The sequence below is a fragment of the Elgaria multicarinata genome, chromosome 4 (assembly GCF_023053635.1).
Source record: "Elgaria multicarinata webbii isolate HBS135686 ecotype San Diego chromosome 4, rElgMul1.1.pri, whole genome shotgun sequence".
Lineage (NCBI taxonomy): Eukaryota > Metazoa > Chordata > Lepidosauria > Squamata > Anguidae > Elgaria > Elgaria multicarinata.
Window position 1 is genome coordinate 139,853,512 of NC_086174.1, and position 20,749 is coordinate 139,874,260.

Consider the following 20,749-nt stretch of genomic DNA (forward strand, 5'->3'; position numbering starts at 1 on the left):
TTTATGTTGCTCTCCATCCTAAGGTGATGCTATTGAATGCCAATAAGGAAGTGGTTTAGCGGTCTCAGACAGTCTGCAATTTCTTTAGATATCGGATCTCCGGAATATGTCGGGAGAGAGACCGTCAGGTAGGCTGCAGCCTGCATGTATTCCGGTTGCACCTGGTCAGCTGGGAACCATGACAATATTTATCAGGCGTGGGTTCACAATGGAACCCATGAGCACACAATAGGTCTTTGTTGCTGCTGCAAATCAACTGTTAGTCTCGTGTGGCCTTTAGGGGAGTGCAGTGCAAGAGACATTCAACCTCAAAGCTTGGATCCTCTGAATGTTCAAGCTAGTTTTGAAATTGTTTTAAAGTTTTGGATTGTAAGCTGCCCTTGGTGCCCTTCTAGGCCAAAGGACAACTCAGAAATGTGAGTTTTTTAATATAAATGTATAAATGAAATAGTCCTTAAGACACAGTTGTGAGAGAGGGTGTCCAGGACTCCGCAGCAAGAACAAAACCAAGCTAAAGAAGTGGCTGAAGACCCTTTGACTAGTGAGGTTTGAGTTTAGCGCCTTCTCCTTTGGACATGAAATACACAGTACATTATTCCTCCGTTGTTGCTAAAGCATAGAAATCAGAGCATCGCCATACAAATTATTCTGGCGATTCAAAAACAATTAACATAAACTTTGATAGTCTTCCATTCCAAACTGTACCAGACTAATCCACTTCTCTGTTTCACACATATCCCATATTCTTCACTCAACAACTGGATGCTTCAGGAGTTGCAGTATCCCCAATTCCTTGCCATGATGAAATCTGCAGCCATCGAAAAGTTTGCCATAAATTCTTTATTTTTAGACTGACTTAAGTAAGCTACAGCTAGACAATGACGTGGTCATGTCTCAGGGCTCCATCACACCTACGTCTTTCCCCTGGTTTGCCTCCACGATGCCCACCTCTGTTTCATTAGCAGGTCAAGCTAATGGTACCTTTCACATTTGTTTGTGGTATCACCACTGTACTGGTGAAATGTCCTTTCGCTTGTTTGCTCTCCCTCTCCACCATGTCCCACCCTTCTCGTCCCCCCTCCAGTTCATTGGTTCTTGTCGTTCAACTGAGTCAGCACAAGCCTGTTCATTCGACATGGCATACTGGAGGAGGAGAACTGCCCCGTCCACAAGACCTCCCTTCAAAGCACACACACCCCCAACAAAAGACATAGCGCGAGGACAGCAATACACAGGGCAGAAGGGCACTTCAATCCCACATAGAGGAAATAAACCGGACTTTCCCTACTCTACGAAAACACAGAAAATGGAGGGGAAGAAGTGGGGTGACTGCAGGGCAGGCACGACATCATGTGAGTAACGCGCTGCAAAAGAGCATGACGAGAGTGCAATAAAATGCTGGTGTGATGGAGCCCCCCGTCTATAGCAGCTTTGTGCATTGATTGTGGAAAGACAGCCTATATATTTTCCATAAATAGATACCTTATTTTATATACTATTTCTATGACATACCTCTAGTATCTTCTGTGAATTTCATAGTCCTGCTGTAAATGAATGTAATCACACTAAGCACACAATTCTATGCAGGTTTAGATCGAAAAGTTCTGCAACTCTCAGCATTCTTCAGCCAGGAATACTGAGAATTGTAAGAACTTTTTTTGTCTAATCATGCATAGGATTATGCTCTCCAGTATTCATGTACTTCTGAACAGTAAATGTTATTGAATGTGTACCAGAGGGGTTGTTTTTTTAAAAAAAAAAGTACTCGCTGTAAGCTATCTTCTAGGGATTTTCTCCCAGATTCAGACAGAGATAGACTCTATGATCATGCTTATTGATATCAACTCAAATACCTGATGGAATAATCACTCCAAAAGTTTGACCTATTTCTTTTTATAGGGATTGCCATGAAACAAGATCATATATATAGTATACACATACACACACACACACACATGATTATAAGCCTTTAGTTCGCTTAACAGACTTCACAATGTTTTTCAAACTGTGGCCTTAGGTTTATCCCGGGGTCATCCCTGCCTGCTCCTGGGATATCCTGTGATTCATTTACATGAACAGGGATGACCCTGGGATGATCCCGGGATAAACCTTAGGTCTAGCTAAGGCTGCAGTTAGACGTCCTAGATGAATTTGACGTCAAGAGTGCTGGGGGATAAGATACTATATATTTAAATGCTGGAAGGAATCATAGAATAGCAGAGTTGAAAGGCCTACAAGGCCATCAAGAAGGGAGGCCCTTATTCTGTTCATCTTGAATACCATTTGCTCTAATGAGATTGGCCTATGAAATACCCAGTCTTTAACTCTATAAACTTCTAAGGATTTCCAAATCCTCAAACTGCCTTGGGTTGATCGACATTAAGGCATCTATTAGCTAGACCTACCTGCTATCCTGCGACGGAGGAGGGAAGATCTCTCGTTGTGTTTAACGCCAGATCCCTCCTCCGTTTACACGTGAGCATGACGACCTCAGGAGGAGAGGCGTCGCGCTCGCCTTTTTTAAAAAAAAGAAAAAAGAAAGAAACAGCAGTGCACAAATGCTTGTGTGCAAAGGTAGGTGTGTGTGTTTTTGTAAAAAATTAATTTCCTCGCTCCCCCTACCCTACCCCCGATGGGCGCAGCGCTCCTCATGCGGAGCCGGGTCAACCCGCGGCACTGGGCCACATGTTCCGGGGTCAAAGTGGAGGGCGAGATCCCAGGGCAAGGGAGGGATTATCCCTCCCTGATCCTGGGATCCCCTGCGTGTCATGTGGACACACAGGGATGATCCCGGGATTCACCCCGGGATAAAACCCCATCTAGTTTATTATCAAAGATAGTGGAGAAGTACTAGGTGCAAGTCTGAACTTGCATCTACCTCCGGTTGATAGCAACTGATTAAAGGAAAGTACCACTTTTCAAGCTTTCCCCTCTACCATGCTGAACTCACCATTAGAAGCAAGGCACAGCAGTTTAAAAAAGTAAATATTCCAGAACATAGCCTGGTGCATTTTCAGTTTTCTAATTTGCAATTTGAGCATTCGCACTGGTAAGTCTGCAATCCTATACGCACTTACCTAGAAGTAGGTCCCATTGGAAAGTCAATAGGACTTACTTCTGTGCATAGGATTTTGCTGCATCTTTCTCTATAGCACAGCAATGGGGAATGTGTGTTGTTGTCCCCCCACATATTTGTTGCTGGATTGCAACTCCTGTCATTCATCACCTTCACTGTACTGGCTGGGGCTGATGGGAATTGCAAGCCATCAACATTTGGAGGGCCACACTTTCTCCACCCCTACCATAGCAGCAGAAATGTGTAAATGCTGCAATGTTGATTTCAACCTTAATTTGCAGCAAAGATACAATTCTTGCATAGACACAAAGTGTGTAAAGCAGAGGAGTTGATCTAGGAGTTGATCTGTGGAGTACCATGGACAGGACCTACAAATGTGTAGAGATGTCAGGCACAGTGAGGGAAACAGACCAGGAGGTACATGGCCAACACACTTACACACCACTTGTATAGAGCATATGTGCTTTGAAAGAGCCTTCTCAGAGCTGTCACAGAAAGAACTCAAACTTCCAGATTCTCCTCTAGGTTTTAGTGCCCCTGTTGGCTCATGTCCCATTACTTCGAAGTCTGGGCTCTTAAAGAACGTTTTACAAAATCATACCATAATCATGCTCTTATAATGCATGTCATTACAGCTGCAATCCTATACACACTTACCTGGGAGTAAGATCCATTGAACTCAATGGGGCCTACTTCTGAGTACACAAGTCTAGGATTGTACTGTTTAATGTTATTTATTATTTAGGAATCTCCAAAAGTTGTGCTGTTTAAAGCATGTCATTTATTACTTTGGAATCTCCCCAAAGGTTCAACGCTGCTGCTTATTAGTATTATTAAAATCATTTACCATGCAGTGACCTCAACTACTACTGGAACATTTAATTTGTTGTGATGGTTTGGGGCTTATTTATTTTGCTTGTCTTTATGTTTTTACTCATCAGTGTTTGCAATCTGACATTATGGGATCAGTCTTTCAAGCAAAAGGAGTAACAGGTTCTGCAGCATGTATTAATTTGTCCTCCTAATGAATCTTTCTCAATTAAATAATGGAACACTGAGCAGATGTCCAAGAAAAAGTGCAGGAGGTATGCCCAATCATCCTAGAATTCAGTACTAGAGTTGCTCCTTATCTACGCCTGTAATGAGACACCTCATAATTCACTCCATTATAAGCCAGGGCTCAGGTCCTCTTTCTGTGACTGCAAATGGGAACTTGATGAAACTTCTGTACATTTGCTAATAATAATAATAATAATAACAATTTTATTTATTACCCACCTCTCCCTTTGGATCGAGGTGGGGAACAACACCAAATAAAATATAATACATAAAATTAGTTAAAAGAGCATATAAAACCAATACAATATTAAAATAACAATCACAACATCTTAAAATTCTTAGGTTTAAAATTCATCTGGGTAGGCCTGCCAGAAGAGACGAGTCTTCACAGCCGTAATAATAATAACAATAATAACAACAACAATAACAATTTATTTCTTACCCACCTCTCCAATTGGATCGAGGCGAGGAACAACAGCAAGCATAAAATACATAAAATACTGATTAAAACCATAGTATAAACTGTTAAAAGCATCCTAAAAGCATACTAAAAGCATACTAAAAGGATCCTAAAATCCTACTGGATAGGCCTGCCGGAAGAGATCAGTCTTGATAGCTTTCTTGAATGCTGAAAGACTGTCAAGCGGACGAGTCTCCTCCGGCAGGCCATTCCACAGTCTGGGAGCAGCAGAAGAGAATGTCCTTTGGGTAATACTTGTCAGCCTAGTCTTTGCTGACTGAAGTGAATTCTTCCCAGAGGACCTGAGTGTGCAGGGCAGATTGTATGGGAGAAGGTGATCCTGCAAGTAGCCTGGACCCAAACCATGTAGGGCTTTAAAGGTGATAACCAACACTTTATACTTCGCCCTTAAACTCAGAGAGAGCATTAAGCTGATGAACATAGCATGAAGGTGCCTTAAGAACATAAGGAACTGCATTTTACTGAATCAGACTGCTGATTCCTTGAGTTCAATCCCAAATATGATTGTGTAGAAGTAACTTCCGCCATTCAATTTAGCCTGCCTCCTTGGAAAGGTAGCTAGGTTCTAATCATAGCATGCATTGTGTGACATGATTCACATGGTCTTATTAGGTGGCTGCCAAAAGGATAAAATTACAAGCAGATTTCAGACGGATGTACCTTCATTCCCACTCATACTTGCCCGGATGCTACTGTTGATCATTCCTTATCCTGCCCCCACTGTTGCACTCTTTTCTACAATAGCCTTGTTACCTTGCAGCATAAACACCTTTATATAATTCAAATCCTTTAAAAAGTGCATTGTGGCTATGACCAAGGCTTAATCTGAGCTCAGGTTTACCAGGTTTCGACTTTGAAATATATGAAACATAAATAAGTGAATGTTTATTTTCCTCACCATGAAGTAACCACACACACGCACATTAATGATAGATAGATAGATAGATAGATAGATAGATAGATAGATAGATAGATAGATTATAGACAGAGAAAGATAGAAGAGAATATCAGGCAATTCTGCTTTTTAGAAATTAATAATAGATCCTGCTATCTCTGAGAGATAAAGAATATATGTGTATTGCAGCAAAGACCATCTTAACAGGTATTTCAGTTCAACAAACATCAAAACTCCCTTCGAATGGAAAACCACCACAATGGGAAGAGAAGTTATAGTTTGGCCTTTCTCTCGATATGTTCATGAACAGGGCAGGGGCGGAAACATTCAGGCACACAATCTGGATGGATTGACCATTCAGTCAGTTTAAATCTGTAGTCATATAGGTACACCCTGGGTGTCCATTTCCCTAAAATCTACAGCACTTTGCCATATGGGGAGGTCTATGCATTTAACAGCTGTATGATACATTCATATAGAAGTGCTATGAGAGGAGAAGTTGCACCTGTTTAAATGCAGGCCTCATCTACACCAAGCAGGATATTGCACTATGAAAGTGGTATGAAAACGGTATATAAAAGGCAGGAGCTACACTACTGCTTTATAGCGGTATTGAAGTGCACTGACAACTGTTGGGGCCTATTGACACATACCGTATACCGCTTCCATAGTGCTACTGTATATGCTGCTTAGTGTGGCTCCTGCCTTTTATATACCGCTTTCATAGTGCAATATCCTGCTTGGTGTAGATTAGGCCTCAGTCTTCCATATAGCTCAACAAGTTGCAGAGTCTCCCCCAGGAAAAGGTGGCAAATCCTTAACAAAATACCACGTGGTATTTAAAAGTAATCCTCATAGGTAGGAGGGCTTACAGTGCACCACATTTTGATTCTGGAATATACAGTATATATCGCCTTCTTTTTATAATCAAAGCAACCTCAGGAACCTATGAGATTCTGCAGAGGAATGACAGGTTGGTAGTGGCTGCTTAATCTTTTCCCTGCTCAAAATGCCACCACCACCCTTAGCTGCTTTTCTTCCTGCAGGACTAGAAAGGGGAGAGCAGCATACAGTATGTTCTCTGGGAGAGCACCTTTCTGCGGCCGCTTTTGGTTCTGAAAGAAAACCTCAGGGGAAAGCTATATGCAAATGCATGCCACCTCTACTTTGGACCAGAGAGCTCCCCAATTAGGGGTTGGGGCGGGGCTTCCAGATTTTAGAGGCTTCACGCCAAGCGAACCTTTTTCACATTCACATTCTAGATTTTCACTGCCTGCAGCAAAAAAAACCTCGCGGAATGCAGGATACCCTGCATGCTGCTGCCAACAGTGCGAAGTGAGAGACTCCCTCTGAGGACAGAAGTATACAAAATGATGGACCATGTGAAGCAAGTTCATGAAAATAAATTATATGCTTGCCAGAAATAATAATGTTGGGGTCATGCAGTGATACTGGCTGGCAGCAGACAGGAGAAACAAAAGGATGATTCGTCGCTTCCTGTGGATGTCAAACAGCCACAACGTCTTTGTGATGCAACCCTTAGGCATTGTTTTCAGTGACATAGGGCATGTCTACACCTACAGGTGTAGAGGGCCAGAGAAGGGGAAATCCCTGACTTACCTACTTCCAGGATCATTGACCTGTGTCTTATATCAAAACTGAGCACACGAGCGCTCAATCGCAAAACTTAGGATTTCTAAAAAAAAAGACCCCACTCGCCCCAACACACCCCCAATGGGCACGGAGATCTCATGCCCATTCCTGGCTCCTTGCGAGGAGCTGGGATGAAAACAGGATGCCCCGCCACACCTCCTGTGGTCTCGGGATCTTCCCAGGACCACGGGAAGATCCAGGCTTAAAGTGTAGTGCCATATCCCAGGGAAAGTGAGGGATTTTTATCTGTACACCACTCTGAGATCTTAATGATATAGGATGGGATAAAAATGTTTTAAATAAATAAATGTTTTTTTTAAAAAAAAAAAAATCATCCCTCCCTGCTGCCGAGATCCCCTGTGCATCATGTGGATGCACAGGGATGATCCCCAGAATATTGCCAAGTCTAGCCATGCGTATAGTCAACCTGTGCCTGGGCTGTAACACATGAGATGAGGTGGAGGATCACATGATCGAATGTCCTTCTATACATTAAAAGAATTCCATGCACACAGAAAACTAGATGCCAGGAAGAAAAGTTCTAGGTTAATCTTCCTCTGAACATGCCTGTTTTCTATGTAGTGTTTTCTCACTCTGTGTGTGTGTGTTTGTGTTTCGTTTGGGGGGGGGGTTCATGTGAAGGAGCATTCCTTCATGTCAGAGCCCCCTCCTGCTCTCTCAGGTGGTACAGCCCAGACACTGGGCTAGCCCTACAATGAAGCAGAGTGAGGTGGCTGCCTCCGGTAGCTGCTTTTGGGTGTTATGAAAGGGCAGTAAATTGTTTAGTTATTGAATTTTATTATTGCAGCTTTTCAGAGCCAATGAAAGGGAGAGGGTTGTGGGATTTTCTGCCTCATATGCCAAAACAATTTGGCTGGCCTCAGTTACTGTGCACCTTGACTTGCAGTGGGTGCCACTTGGTGCTCAGCCTCAGGCAGCAAAACGTCTTGGGCCAGCCCTGTGTTAAATCATATCAGGAATGACAAATGAGTGCAATGAAAAGAGCCAATACGGAACTGGGATGAGGAAACATGAGCTGGGAAATGGGGAAAAGGTTGTGTGATGTCTCATTTGAATGTAGATGTTTTCATCATTTTCCCTTTCCTTTAAGTTAAAAAAAATGTTTATGTTGAAGGTAGCATAAGAAGAGCCCTGTTGGATCAGACCAAGGGTCCATCTAGTCCAGCATTCTGTTCACACCAGATATTTAAATCATTCCCTTACAAGAACTGAATGCAGCTCCACATAGATCATGCCAAGAGCACATTAATCTTACACTACTTAGGCACACTACTATCACATTTTGCACCAAAAGGACATTAAACTAGATCTGAACTGGTTGTGACTCCAATACAGAGAGACCGAGGCATATAAAATATTGCACAACTTACTGGCTTCAGAGTAGTCACCTTGCTCCCTGGCCTGTTTTTTCTATCTTAAAAATTTGCAATGTATTATTGAGGGGGTGGGGAAACTTATACAAATACTAGGTAATATTTTGCAATACTGAAAGGGTGTGAATATGGACTCTAATAAGGATTTGCAGTCATAGCGAAGAAGCCTCTGTCAATGACTACAGCTGATGACTGGAAATTTGTTTTTGGTCTCCCTATGAATAAGTAATACCCCAAGTAGGTTACTGGTCCAGCCTCCCACTGGGACTCAGAACGTCCATGTTACAGCATTTTCTGTTACACGGGGATTTGGAATATTCAAACCTTTAATTGGTTAATTGAAAGATGCAGTTACCTATTATTCCTGGAACACATTTACATTTTCAGTCACATCTGCATGGACTTCAGAACACCCTGCCTCTTTAAATACACTTTAACATTCTTTTCGAACATTACAAAACTTTACGAATACAACAGGATTCAGTTGCATTTTTAGATGGTTTAATACAGTTTTGTGATGTTAAAAATAAACGTGTTGCCTTGTTTTGTTGAGTGGTGGGTTTCTTGTGGGGGGGGGCGTCTTTTTGAGTTCAAGCTTGTTGCTTCTCTATTACTTTGTACTTTATACAAAATCGCAAAAGTTACCCTTACAATGTCCATGACAAATACTAATACAGTGAGAAAGAAAGAAAGAAAGAAAGAAAGAAAGAAAGAAAGGAAGGAAGGAAGGAAGGAAGGAAGGAAGGAAGGAAGGGAGGGGGGAGAGAGAGAGAACTATTAGCTGTCATTTTGGCCATGCATCTAATCCAGGACTGGACAACGTGGCATCCATGGGCACCAATGCAGCTTCCAACACCTTTCTTGGTGCCCACCAAAGTGCCACAGCCTTCTTGCTTTTAAAACTTTTTTTTAAAAAAAAAAAAAAGCAACATGATTTCTTATTAGCAGCTAGGATTGCTTCAAGGCAAAGTGAGGGCCTCTAGATGCTCCCATCTTCTTTTCCCATGAATGCCTCTGGGCCACACATGGGGCTCAGAGACATTCTTAGCGAATGAAAATGGTGGATAGCTGTAGGCCGATGCTTTCATCTACAGCATGCCCATTTTGTGATGGTGCCAGGGACCCACAGGACCAAAAAGCTTGTGCAGTCCTGCATGCAGTCTTTCTAGACCAGGAATATCTCCAGCAAAAGCAAGAATCACCTTTAGACTAGGGCCACAGCTAGACCTAAGGTTTATCCTGGGATCATCCAGGGTTCACCCCTGCCTGAGCACTGGATCCCCTGTATGTCACCTAGATGAACAGGTTTGACCCCTGGACAATCCAGGGATAAACCTGAGGTCTAGCTGTGGCCCAAGAGACCATGCACGAAGTTGGGAGTTCTATCACACCAGCATTATATTGTGCAATCACTGCGAATTGCATGCCAAGGACTTTCACATTTTCTACCTTTTAATCTGCTGTTACAGTGAAGTACTCCGATGGGTCCTGCTTTGATTGCACTTTATCCCCCCCAAAAAGCGAGGTATTTTGGACCATCTTTTGTGCAAATCTTTTGTTGTTCTCCGAACGGCCACTGGGGGCACAGAAAGATGATGAGAGCAGAGTCGCCCAGCCGCCTCCTTCGATAGCCCCCAAGCGAGTGCAGGAGAGCCCTCCATACAAAAGTAAGCATTCCGAAAGGTATTTACTTTTGAGTAAAGATGCTAACAGCTCAATCCTATCCCTGCCAGTCACAGAAATAGTATGCTCTTTTGAAGTTCAGTTTGCTAGTGTGTGTGTGGCGGGGGGGTGTTTACTCTCAAGTAGAAATGCGCACAGAAAAAGTGGAGGTGCCTCCACCGCCCAAGGTTTGATGAGCTAAACACAACAACAACAACCACTTTCAAACGCTATGGGATAATTCAAGGGAAATGAGTAGGTGTGATGAAGCTTTTACTCCAACACATCAGGAGGGCATCAGGCCAGGGGAAGCTCCTCTACATGGTCTCTGGGCCTAACTCAGAGCTGGATGATAGGAGCTGCAGCCCAACACAACTGGAGGGCAGCACATTGGAGAAGTCTGATGTAGAAGTTCCTTCACTGTTCACACATACGGTTAAGGGTGCAATCCTATGCCAATTTAGACAGAAAAAGTCCTTCAACTCCCAACATGGCTGGCTGGGCCATGCTGGGAGTTGCAGGGCTTTTTCTCTCTCTAAACACGCATAGGATTGCACCCTTATTTATTCATTTTATTTAGCAAATGGAGCTTAACCAAACCAACAAGACAGTCCCTTACTGCATATCTGGAAATAGCGCTTCCCTCCTGCAAACATTCGTTGTTGGAATTACTTAATGGAATATGGCCTTTGGCCCATCCCCACATGGGGAGGTCCCAAGGGCTGAGGAACACAAACCGATCTTTGCTCACTCATACTCCTTGCTCAGTCCAGCATGCAGCTGCTCAGACAGACTAAATCATCACGGCGGCCTGGATGTGCAATCATTTCAATTCTACATCTTTCTTCTTCTTTTTTAAAGCACCCCTCAAACCGCTCACTCTCCTTTTATAAGAACTGCTTCAGGAGCACAGAAGAATGAAAGGAAGTGCAGTATACACTCAGAGTATCCCACCTGCCTCTTCATAGCTGCAAACAACATGTGGTTGATGCCAGGTGGAAGCTGGCATTCCCCTGTGTTAACCCTTCCTTTGAGCCATTGGAGTGTCTTGATTCAAAAATATTGTCGACTTATTTCTTCCCATTTTCATAAAACCCATGCAGCAAAATCACTGGCTTTTTCTTTGCTTAAACCAATTTTTCGAGGCAGTCCTGTGGATCATAAGTATATGAAATCATTTCAAGATTATTTGATCCAAGCCCCTGCCCTGAGACTTAATTCTTCTCTCTAGCAGTCTCAACAGACAGGAAAAGTGGGATCGTGTCCATTGCCTTCTCTAGTCTTCCCTAAACATGCCTCGCCCAGTCTTGCATTCGCGGGTCTCCGTGTTTCTCATGTCCTTCTTTAGTATTTTCACAGCCTTCATAAAACGTGGTGGTGACCAAAACTGAACGCCATTCTCCAGCTGAGGCCCAACCACTGCCAAGTGAAGTAGTACTGTTCTTTCTCAAACCACCCCCATAGGACACTTCAGGGATTTGGCACCAATTTCCAAGCTCACATGGGACTGATGGGGAAAGAATTCAACTGATTTAGAAAAATAAAAATAAAAAGGACAAGTGAATGCCTGGAAGAAAGTCCAGTCGCTTAAACTTCCCCTGACCCAACAGATCATGAAAGGTGCTGACAATATAATTCTAATTTTACATTTGGATCATCACTCAATGGCAAGGCAGCTTCAGCCAATGGAATCAGATTAAGGTCTCTGACCACCACACTTTACAGTCTCCTTCAGCTGTGCAACATGGCAAAGAATCACAAGCAATGGGCTCCACCCAATGTCCCTCCCCCTGCATCCTCCATTCCCCTCCAAATCTGCTCTAGATGGATCCCTCAGACCTCTGGTGCAGATTTGGGGATACATGGAGGCTACAGGAGGAGGAAATGGTTCTACCAATGGTGATCTTCATGGGTACCACTTTTGCATTTGCTCACTTCTTAAAACGTCCTGGCTTTAACAAGGTATGGATGAATGAAAGTCTTCGTATGTGATCCAGTGATCCTAGTCTTGAAAACAAGCACATCTCTTAATTGACCCCCCCACACACACACACACTCATTATTGATCATGAAAGTGCTCAGAGAACCATTTCAGACAATGTAGCTGTTATCACAGTTAGCAGCTTCAGACAACGGTGTAGCTGCAGCGGTGCAACACAGTGTAACTGCTATTGGCTCTTGTGAGGTCCCTGGAAACATCTGGTTGGGCGCTGTCAGAAAGAAGATGCTGGCAATGTCAGCTTCAGGTTTTGGAACCCTTGGGCAAGACACCCTCAATGGGGGGCCCCACTCCATGAGCATGCTCCCTCACTGCCATTGACACCAGCTTGTGCCCTTCCTCCCACACTGCCTCATCATTGCTACCATCCGCTTGCAGGCCAAACCAAGGGCCAGTGGGCAAACTAGCAGTGCAAACTACCGATACTCCTTCTTCGTTGGCTTGCTCCCTCTGGGACAATGAGAGAGGCAGGTGAACAAGCAGGCACACGGGAGTTCTTTTCAGTGGAGGCCCTGATGAGGTGCAGGCCGTCAGCAGGGGCCCAACCATGCTGACCCAGGATGCTAGACCACATCAGTGCTCGAAGTGGGGTGAGATGTCATCCCACCTCTTTTCAAGTGGACATAAATGAGTCTGGAGAAATAAATTTCACTTCCTTTTTTCTTCCCCTTAGAAACCACTCCACTTCCTTCCAAACGATCCCACTTCTCTTTCCCCCCCCCTCCCACTTCAGGTGCTGGACTAGATCGATCTTTGTTCTAATACAGAAGGGCTTTACTTTATGTTCTGAATAGCCTAAAAATAAAGCAGATTTGTGTTTCTCACTTTGGGCATGTCTACACCAGGGGGTTGTAGAGTGAGGATCTCATGATATGCTGATCACAAGATCCTCCCCCTCAGTCTACATGTAGTGTGCAACGTCCTGGGAGGACGTCGTGACCATTTTGTTTCGGGGGTGGTTTTTTTAGGATGAGCGCTCCAGCGCTCCAGCGAAAAGGTGCTTTTTTTAAAAAAAATAGTCCTATTCCCCCCACCACACCCCCGATGGGCACAGAGCTCCATGCCCTGTGCCCAGTTCCCAGCTCCTTGCGTTTACCCGCAAGGAGCCAGGGCAAAACCAGGACAGCAGCCCACACCTCCCGGATGATCCCGAGACTGTGGGGAAAAACAAGATTAAAGCCGTCCCGGTTATCCTGGGGCAAATGAGGGATCATCCCTCCTTGCCCCCGGGATATCCTATCATCTAGACATGCCCCCCTCTCTTTATTAAACATAGAGTAGGCAGCAACCACTGGGCCCAGACCACTATGGTCCTACCCATTTCCCAGTAATTTCAATTGGTCATGCATGGGGAGGCAGAGGGAATCCCAATGGATTAGACCTATTGTAATTTGTTTGTTTGAGATATTTAGTAAAGGTAAGCAAAGGCTGTCTGTGGGTTAGAACTGAAAAATCTTCGCCATAATAAATTGAATCAACTACCTGATGCCAAAGCTCCTGGCAAAGTAACTGCTGACCAATAAACCACCAAGTAACATGTCATCAGGGGGGCTAAAACCCTTCATGTGAACATTTAAATTTGCTGTCCTGGTCATAATTCATATGATTGGGTGGGAACAAGCTTTGAGGATTGAATCCATTCTGTGTTACTCACACATCCTCTGTGCCAATACAGCACACAAACCTTTAAAGCAAAAACAACAATTTTCTCTACCCTAAATACATATTAAGACTAAAGGATGCTTTAAATTAATATCAGGTCACCAAAGGCTAACTCTTACCCAAACTGATCATTATAATCAAAATCGCCTAATCCTTCTCACGCTTTCGCATTCAAGCTCCAAATGTGTAATCCAGTCCAAATTGGTCCAGACAAGCTGGATTGCAAAATGGTCAACAAAAGCTTCTGGCATTTGCACTTTTTCATCTTCCCATTGATACTGTATACACACTCACTTCCTTGAAGACCCCTGAGTATGACTAATCAAATGTTTTGGCTTTGTTGTACAGTAATACCCGTAATAGTGAGCCTCCTATTAAAAGACACAGCAGCAGATCAGAGGAAAACGAAGACAAAAAAAAAAGCCATCTCTCACCCATTACTGATTTATTTATTTGATTGACTGAGTGATCAATATTATGCTTTATCCCAGCCTTCCTCAACCTGGGGCGCTCCAGATGTGTTGGACTACACCTCCCAGAATGCCCCAGCCAGCTGGGGCATTCTGGGAGGTGCAGTCCAACACATCTGGAGCGCCCCAGGTTGAGGAAGGCTGCTCTATGCCATGGGCTCAGGGCAGCTTGTCGCAGTTTCTCTCACTTCCTTCTTCTGGAGCCTCAGCTTTGGCATGAAGACTCTGGCTTCACCCCACAGTCCTCCTCATCCCCTCCCGAAACTAAGCCTGCTGAAAGCGCAATCCCATTCGCACGTGTTTGGGTGCAAGCCCCACTGAACACAATGGCCTGGTTCAGACAACACACTAAACCGTGCTGCTTAACCACAAAATGATTAACGGAATGTATTGACCTTAATGCGTTCCATTAACCCTTTTGTGGTTAAGCAGCATGGCTCAACGTGTTGTCTGAACCAGGCCAAAGGGACTCACGTGTGAGGAAACTGGCATAGGAATGCACTGTAGGCAGGAGCAATGCCGAACCTGGGCCCGTAGGTTTGGCAATCTACTCCCGAGGGCCCTGGATCTATTCCATGAAGCCCTGAGAGTCCATTTTTGGACATGGTAGGGGGAGGGGTTGGAGGGGGGTGACAGCTGGGGAGAGGAGGGTTAACTCTCCCCTTCTCACATGCTGCAACACACACACACCTCAAAAATCTATATGGCAACTAAGAATGGGGGGGGGGACTTTTCTCATTTCATAGAATCATAGAATAGTAGAGTTGGAAGGGCCCTATGAGGCCATCGAGTCCAACCCCCTGCTCAGTGCAAGAATCCACCCTAAAGCATCCCTGACAGATGGCTGTCAAGCTGGGATGATCTGGGTCAGAGTGCAAATTGACGGAAGAATTTGTTTTATTTGCGACGATCTGGGAGATAAATCAGTTGTCTGGTTTTGCCTGCAGTGAAATTTAAATAAATCCCAGCAATTATTTCTAAACATGCACATAGTGATATAAATTAGCACGTGCAGGTTGGTACCCTGTGGGCCTGCATCTTTTAAGTGCCTAGCAATGCCCCTGAATGTAGGTCTGTGACAGTGCAATCCCATCTAGGTCTACTAAGAAGTAAGACCCATTGAGTTCAGTGGGGTTTTCTCCCACTGGATACCCAACTGCAGCCTGAAACCTGGAATGAACATAAACTGCCCGTCTATGCTTGCTTCTATCGTTTTATATCTCTCGTGTCCAGTTTTACATTGTAAGCTCCTAGGGGCAGCGACCCATCTTTTTGCTATTAGTCTCTCCTGATGACACTAGATGATGAAGAAGAAGGAGGAGGAGGAGGAGGAGACTACTGCAGGCTTCTCTTCCCTCTGGAGCAAATCCTGCTGTTAGATCTCCTGAGTACAAAATGTTGCATAATCAGCACTAAAATAAAGTATGGTTCTAATAGTAGGAAAGTACAGAAAGTATTTCTCTCTCTCTCTCTCTCTCTCTCTCTCTCTCTCTCTCTCTCCCCTTCTTCTTCATTATTTTATTGCTTTGGAAAGCCTGAGAGCTCCGACTGTATAAATGCCAATAACTTCCCAAGTTTTTGAAGGCTGCTGCTGAAGTAAGAGATCAGATTTTAGCAAGTGCTTTACAGGCAGCCAGCCAAAAAGTCTTCTGATTCACTAAAAGCAACAAGGGGATAGGAGGGGGGGGAGGATAAAGGTGGGGAGGGGGGGAAGGATGAGGGTTGATTAACTTCTGTGACCGCACACATTCGAGAAAAAGAAGGGGGAGAGTTTCTCGCTCGCTCTCCTCTCTGCCAAGAGTGCCCGTTCGCTGTGAGCAAACGCCTTTTCCTTCCAACCGCAAAGTAATTTACAGCTGAAGATTCGAAATCCGCTTTCCTCCTCTCGATCTTCGGAGTCTCTCTCTCTCTCTCTCTCTCTCTCTCTCTCTCTCCTCCTTGTTGTTTTTTCCTACTCTCGCTGGATTTTTTTCAAAGGAGGTAAAGCCATGGCACCGCTTTTTGGAGGCTGGCTTGCGGAGGCGGCTCAGATTTCAGAGGCTTTAATCCGTTTGTACAGGATCAGTTCCTACCCAACATGAAATAACCGCAACAGAAACGCTGGCAAACAGGTGCATTCCGGGCAAAGACGCCGCTGCGGAGCTGCGACCTTGGGAAGGTGAGGGCGCCGGCGGGGTGCGGGAGAGCGGGGGGGGGGGTGCGGGGGGGGTTAGAAGAGGGGGGGCTGGCACAGCCTCCAGCCCCTGCTGCATTGTGGCTCCTTACAATGCACGCGGGAGGCTTGCCCAAGGCAACAAACAGCGAAGCGAGGCGAAAAAGGAGAAGCGGGCGGGGAGGGCGGGCGGAGAGAGAACTCCAGAATCGCAGCACCTGCTCTGCCAACTTTGAAATATTCAAGATCGCGGGCGGGGCCGTCTCAGGACGCACGTGTTGCGTTTACACCAGCTCCAGCGAGGCACCACAACTCCGCGTTCTGGCTCCTCTCCGCCACCCACCCTCGCCTCGCAACCCCCGCACCGTTTCCTCCCCCCCCCCCACCAAAAAAATTATAATGTCATGGAAAATAACGCGATCAGTTCCACCGAACAACACTCCACCACCCACCACCCACTTTCCTTCCCCCATACCTAAAGCTATCCATATATAAACTAGATTAGAGATAGCTAACATGGAGCAAGAAATAAACACGCCGATGGTCTCGAAGTTGCAAAGTTGCATTGCCACCCTGTTCCTCGTCTACACACACACACACACGAGCCCATTCGGATCTGGAGCCGCAGCCCACCACCTTGGATGAAGGAGCTCTGGGTTACAAAGTCTGGGCTCTTTTTCTTCTCTCTCTCTCTCTCTCTCTCTCTCTTTTTTAAAGTGTCTCTCAAAGCAAGCGAGCGCGCGCGCTCCAGCAGCAGAACCGCCCCATCGCAAGTGCATCCATCAACATTTCAGGCCAACTTCTCCCGCTCACATCATTAGCCAGTCTAATGCACTCCAGAGAATCCTTTTTCTTTTTTTAAAATTCAGGCTACTGGCATCCAGCACCACGTAGCAGCAGCAGCAGCAGCAGCAGCAGCCATTGGGGAGAGGGCGGCGGTGGGTAGGTGGGAGTGGGAGCACAGGAAATAATGGAAGAGCCTTTTAGTCATACTGTGGATCAAGTGATGGCAGAACTGAAAAGTTCAGAGGAGCGGTAGGTGCCGGTTTGGAGAGCAAGTGGTTCTCCGTAGCAATATAATAAACTAGGCTATAAAGGTGGGCGAGGGGGGGGCAGAGGAGAGCAGTACCCACGGTTCACGGTGCCTAGTGGACTGAGCAAGCTTAGTCCACCAAGGAGAATGGGGGAAATCCTTCAGGGGGAAGGAGGGAAATTCTTCAGGGGGAAGGAGGGGGGAAGTCACTTACCTGTACCTGGATGCACAGCAGCAGGAAATGTAAACATCTGAGAAGGGAGGGGGGAAAAGCGACAAAAGATCAGAAGATGAACTGACAGGGTTAAAGTGCATTAAAAGACAATAAAACACATGCGTTACTGCTTTGTTTATAAAGATCACACTTCGTCTATCCGATGGCCCGGGGGTGGGTGAAGGTCAGATACCAGCTGAGCCTTTTTTTAAAGGGGGGGGGAGGAAAAACCAAACCAAACCCGAAAGCCACCCACTCACCCATCCCCAATCGGCCACTTTTAAAACAAGGGCGTGCGAGAAAGTGTGGGGGAGAAAAAAATGCCCCCCAATCATCCTTACAGGCAAGTGCAGGCGGAGAGCAGTGAATAATACATCGCTGAGTGAGGAGTTGCGGCGGCGGGGAGGTCAAGTGGCTTCAAGTGAACGGAGTCAAATCCCCGACCGCAGCCTTGCCATGGGAATGATCCTGCCTGGTAAAGCCCAGCCGCCGCCGCCGCCGGTTTCCAGCGATCCCGCTTGGCGCTGATCAGCAACGCGGAGAAGTTGAGAGCCTGCCTGCTTTGCCTCCGCCGAGCGACTCCCTTAGACATCAGCTCTCCTCTCTCTCTCCCCCCCCCCCCCCGTCTCTCCTCCTCCTGCTGCTCTGTGGATGTGTGTGTGCACGGCTGGATGTGTGCGCGTGTGCGTGCGTGCGCGCGTGTCTGCCTGCCTGTCTGTGTGTGTGTGTGCGCGTCTTTCTCAGTCCGCCTTTGGAGAGATGAAGGTGCTGCTCGATTGTCAGGAACTTCCGACCATCAGCAAAGAACCCCCGCCCCCGCTCCCCGCACCTCTCCAGCCGCCTCCTCTCTCCGCTGCCCGCCCTCGCCTCTGTCCGGATCCCAGAGCAGCGGGGCTCGCCCTCAGGGCTTAAGGGCGGCTCTCGGGCCCCTGCTTAGGCGCGCGCGCGCGCGCTCTCCCCGTGGCCCCTGGATGGGTCGCTCCGGCCTCGGGGGGGGGGGCGCTTATGGCCGTGGCCGCGCGCCCCGCAGCCAGCCCGGGGCTCTCCCTCCCCTCCTGGCGAGGTCATCGACGCGCGGGGGCAAACGCAGCCCGGCTGCCCCGGCGGCGGCGGCGCCGCCTCGGCCCCCGGCTCCCTCCTCTCCCCGCTCCACATCCTCCCCACCGAGAGAGCGCGCGAGAGCGAGGGCGCACCGCCGGCCAGCGGACGGAGGGAGGCCGGGAGGGAGGGAGGGAGGCGCTGGCTGCCTGCACTTGCTGGAGGCGAAGGGCGAGCGCGGAGCCAGCTGGCCGGCCTCCGCTTCCCTCCAGTCCCGTTGCGGTTGTGAAGCCTCCACCTGGGCAGCCAGCGACCGCAGCGATTCGGGGACAAAGCGAGCGCAGCCGACGGCCTTCTGGAGCGCAGCAGCTGACAGGCTAGATCTGGGAGGCAGCGGGCCAGGAGCTGAGTGGAACCGCCATGCTCAGGAGCAGTCTACCTCCCTCTCACCCACCACCCCAATTACCAGCAGCTGGGGGGGGGTAGGAGAGGGAATGCTGTTGCCCCTTCAAGGCTGGACTAGCTGTACCTTTGGGTCAGATCCGGCAGGGCTTTTCTTATGGCGCTGAATGGTGAGCCTCCGATTCCCATAGCAGTGCACCTCCGAGGGACCGTCGCTGTCCTCCAAGCCGGTCTGTGGGCTTCTCAGAGGCATCCGGTTGGCCAGCCTTGGGAACCGGTTGGCCTGATCCAGTGGTGCCGTTCGGTGGCTTTAGACTGAACTTAATGTCCTTACAGGAGGAGGGGTGAGGGGCTTTTTAGAAGGCCACGTGTATTACTTCAGTAACTTCGAGATATGTTCAGCCAGCTCTTCTGCCCCTTCCGTTGAGTGGGGCCTTGAACTTCTGACCCAAAGTCCTGCCCTGATGGCAACACCGCTCTGATCCAATAAGGGTTCTTCTGCTGTCCCAACCTCTGCCACCACACACAGGATAACTAGAAGCAGCGGCAGACCATAAGGAGGACTTAGCACTCTAAGTGTGGAGGGGCTCTCAGTCAAAGAAGAGCTGTGTGACCACACTGGGTGAAGGAAAAGGCTCTTAGGCCTGTTTGCACTGCAGCCAAAGCCAGACCTCCGAACTTGATTTCAGGAGCCATCCAGAGAAACCAACCGCTTTCTGAGCTGAAAGAGAGGCCCAGCATTTTTCTTGGGTTTCCGAATGGCAGGCTGCATTCTCAGTTCTCTTTGCATGCTCGGAATAAAATGGGGAGGAATTTAAACAGGAGGGATTGTCAGCATCAAATCAAATCCCATAACAAGCCGCCTTCTGCTTCTCCTGGAAGCCATAAAACCGTGTCTCTGAGTATCTGCACTGCACAACCAAGAGGAAAGGTTTGAATCTGGCCTGGACCTCTTGACCCACCTGCCATTCAGACGTCTTGGGGTTGTGAACAAAGCAGCCTTTTGTACTTGGCCACGGATCATTTTGGATCCAGACCCATCCTTATTTTTCTCTTTCTACATTTATCTGGCCCATTCCCCTGTTTCTCTGCCCTGAACAAACATAGCAATCTTTCCATTGCCATCTTCTCAGCTAAGGTTAACAGCAGGCCCTTTTTTTATCTTTACCTGTAGCCAACATCCTTAGCAATTGCTTAACATCCTCATCATCACATGTTTTAAGTCTCTGTCCTTCTCCTCAATCCAACCCATACATCATAGGCTTGTGGTGGTTGTTTTCAACTAAATAAAGCAAAGCCAAATGTATGAGATTTTACAGGTACAACCTGCCCAACACACTGCACTGATGGTTCTCCTAATGGAATCGCTCACTACTATCCATTGGTGTGGTTCAGTGGAAGGTGTTTGGATACAGCCTAGGTTCAACACTGTCATTCAGCATTATAGTCCAGTTTCCTACCTAGGGGGGAAATGGGGATGTGAATCTCCCACCTGGTTATTAAAAACTACAAAAGCAGCTTTTGCACTGACAGGTGCTGTGGAAAGAAATGATGTTCAC

General features: G+C 46.8%; 1 protein-coding gene across 1 annotated transcript in view; it reads right to left on the reverse strand.

Annotated features, from left to right (window-relative positions):
* The window catches only part of FGF18 (fibroblast growth factor 18), a 146,304-nt gene extending 127,962 nt beyond the window's left edge, over positions 1-18,342 (reverse strand). The window contains exons 1-2 of the mRNA XM_063125293.1: positions 18,092-18,342; positions 17,751-17,787 (exon numbers count right to left, since the gene is read on the reverse strand). Of these exons, the coding sequence (XP_062981363.1) occupies positions 17,751-17,787; positions 18,092-18,342 (288 nt within the window). The remainder of the gene's footprint in view (positions 1-17,750; positions 17,788-18,091) is intronic.
* Positions 18,343-20,749: the final 2,407 nt, after the last annotated feature.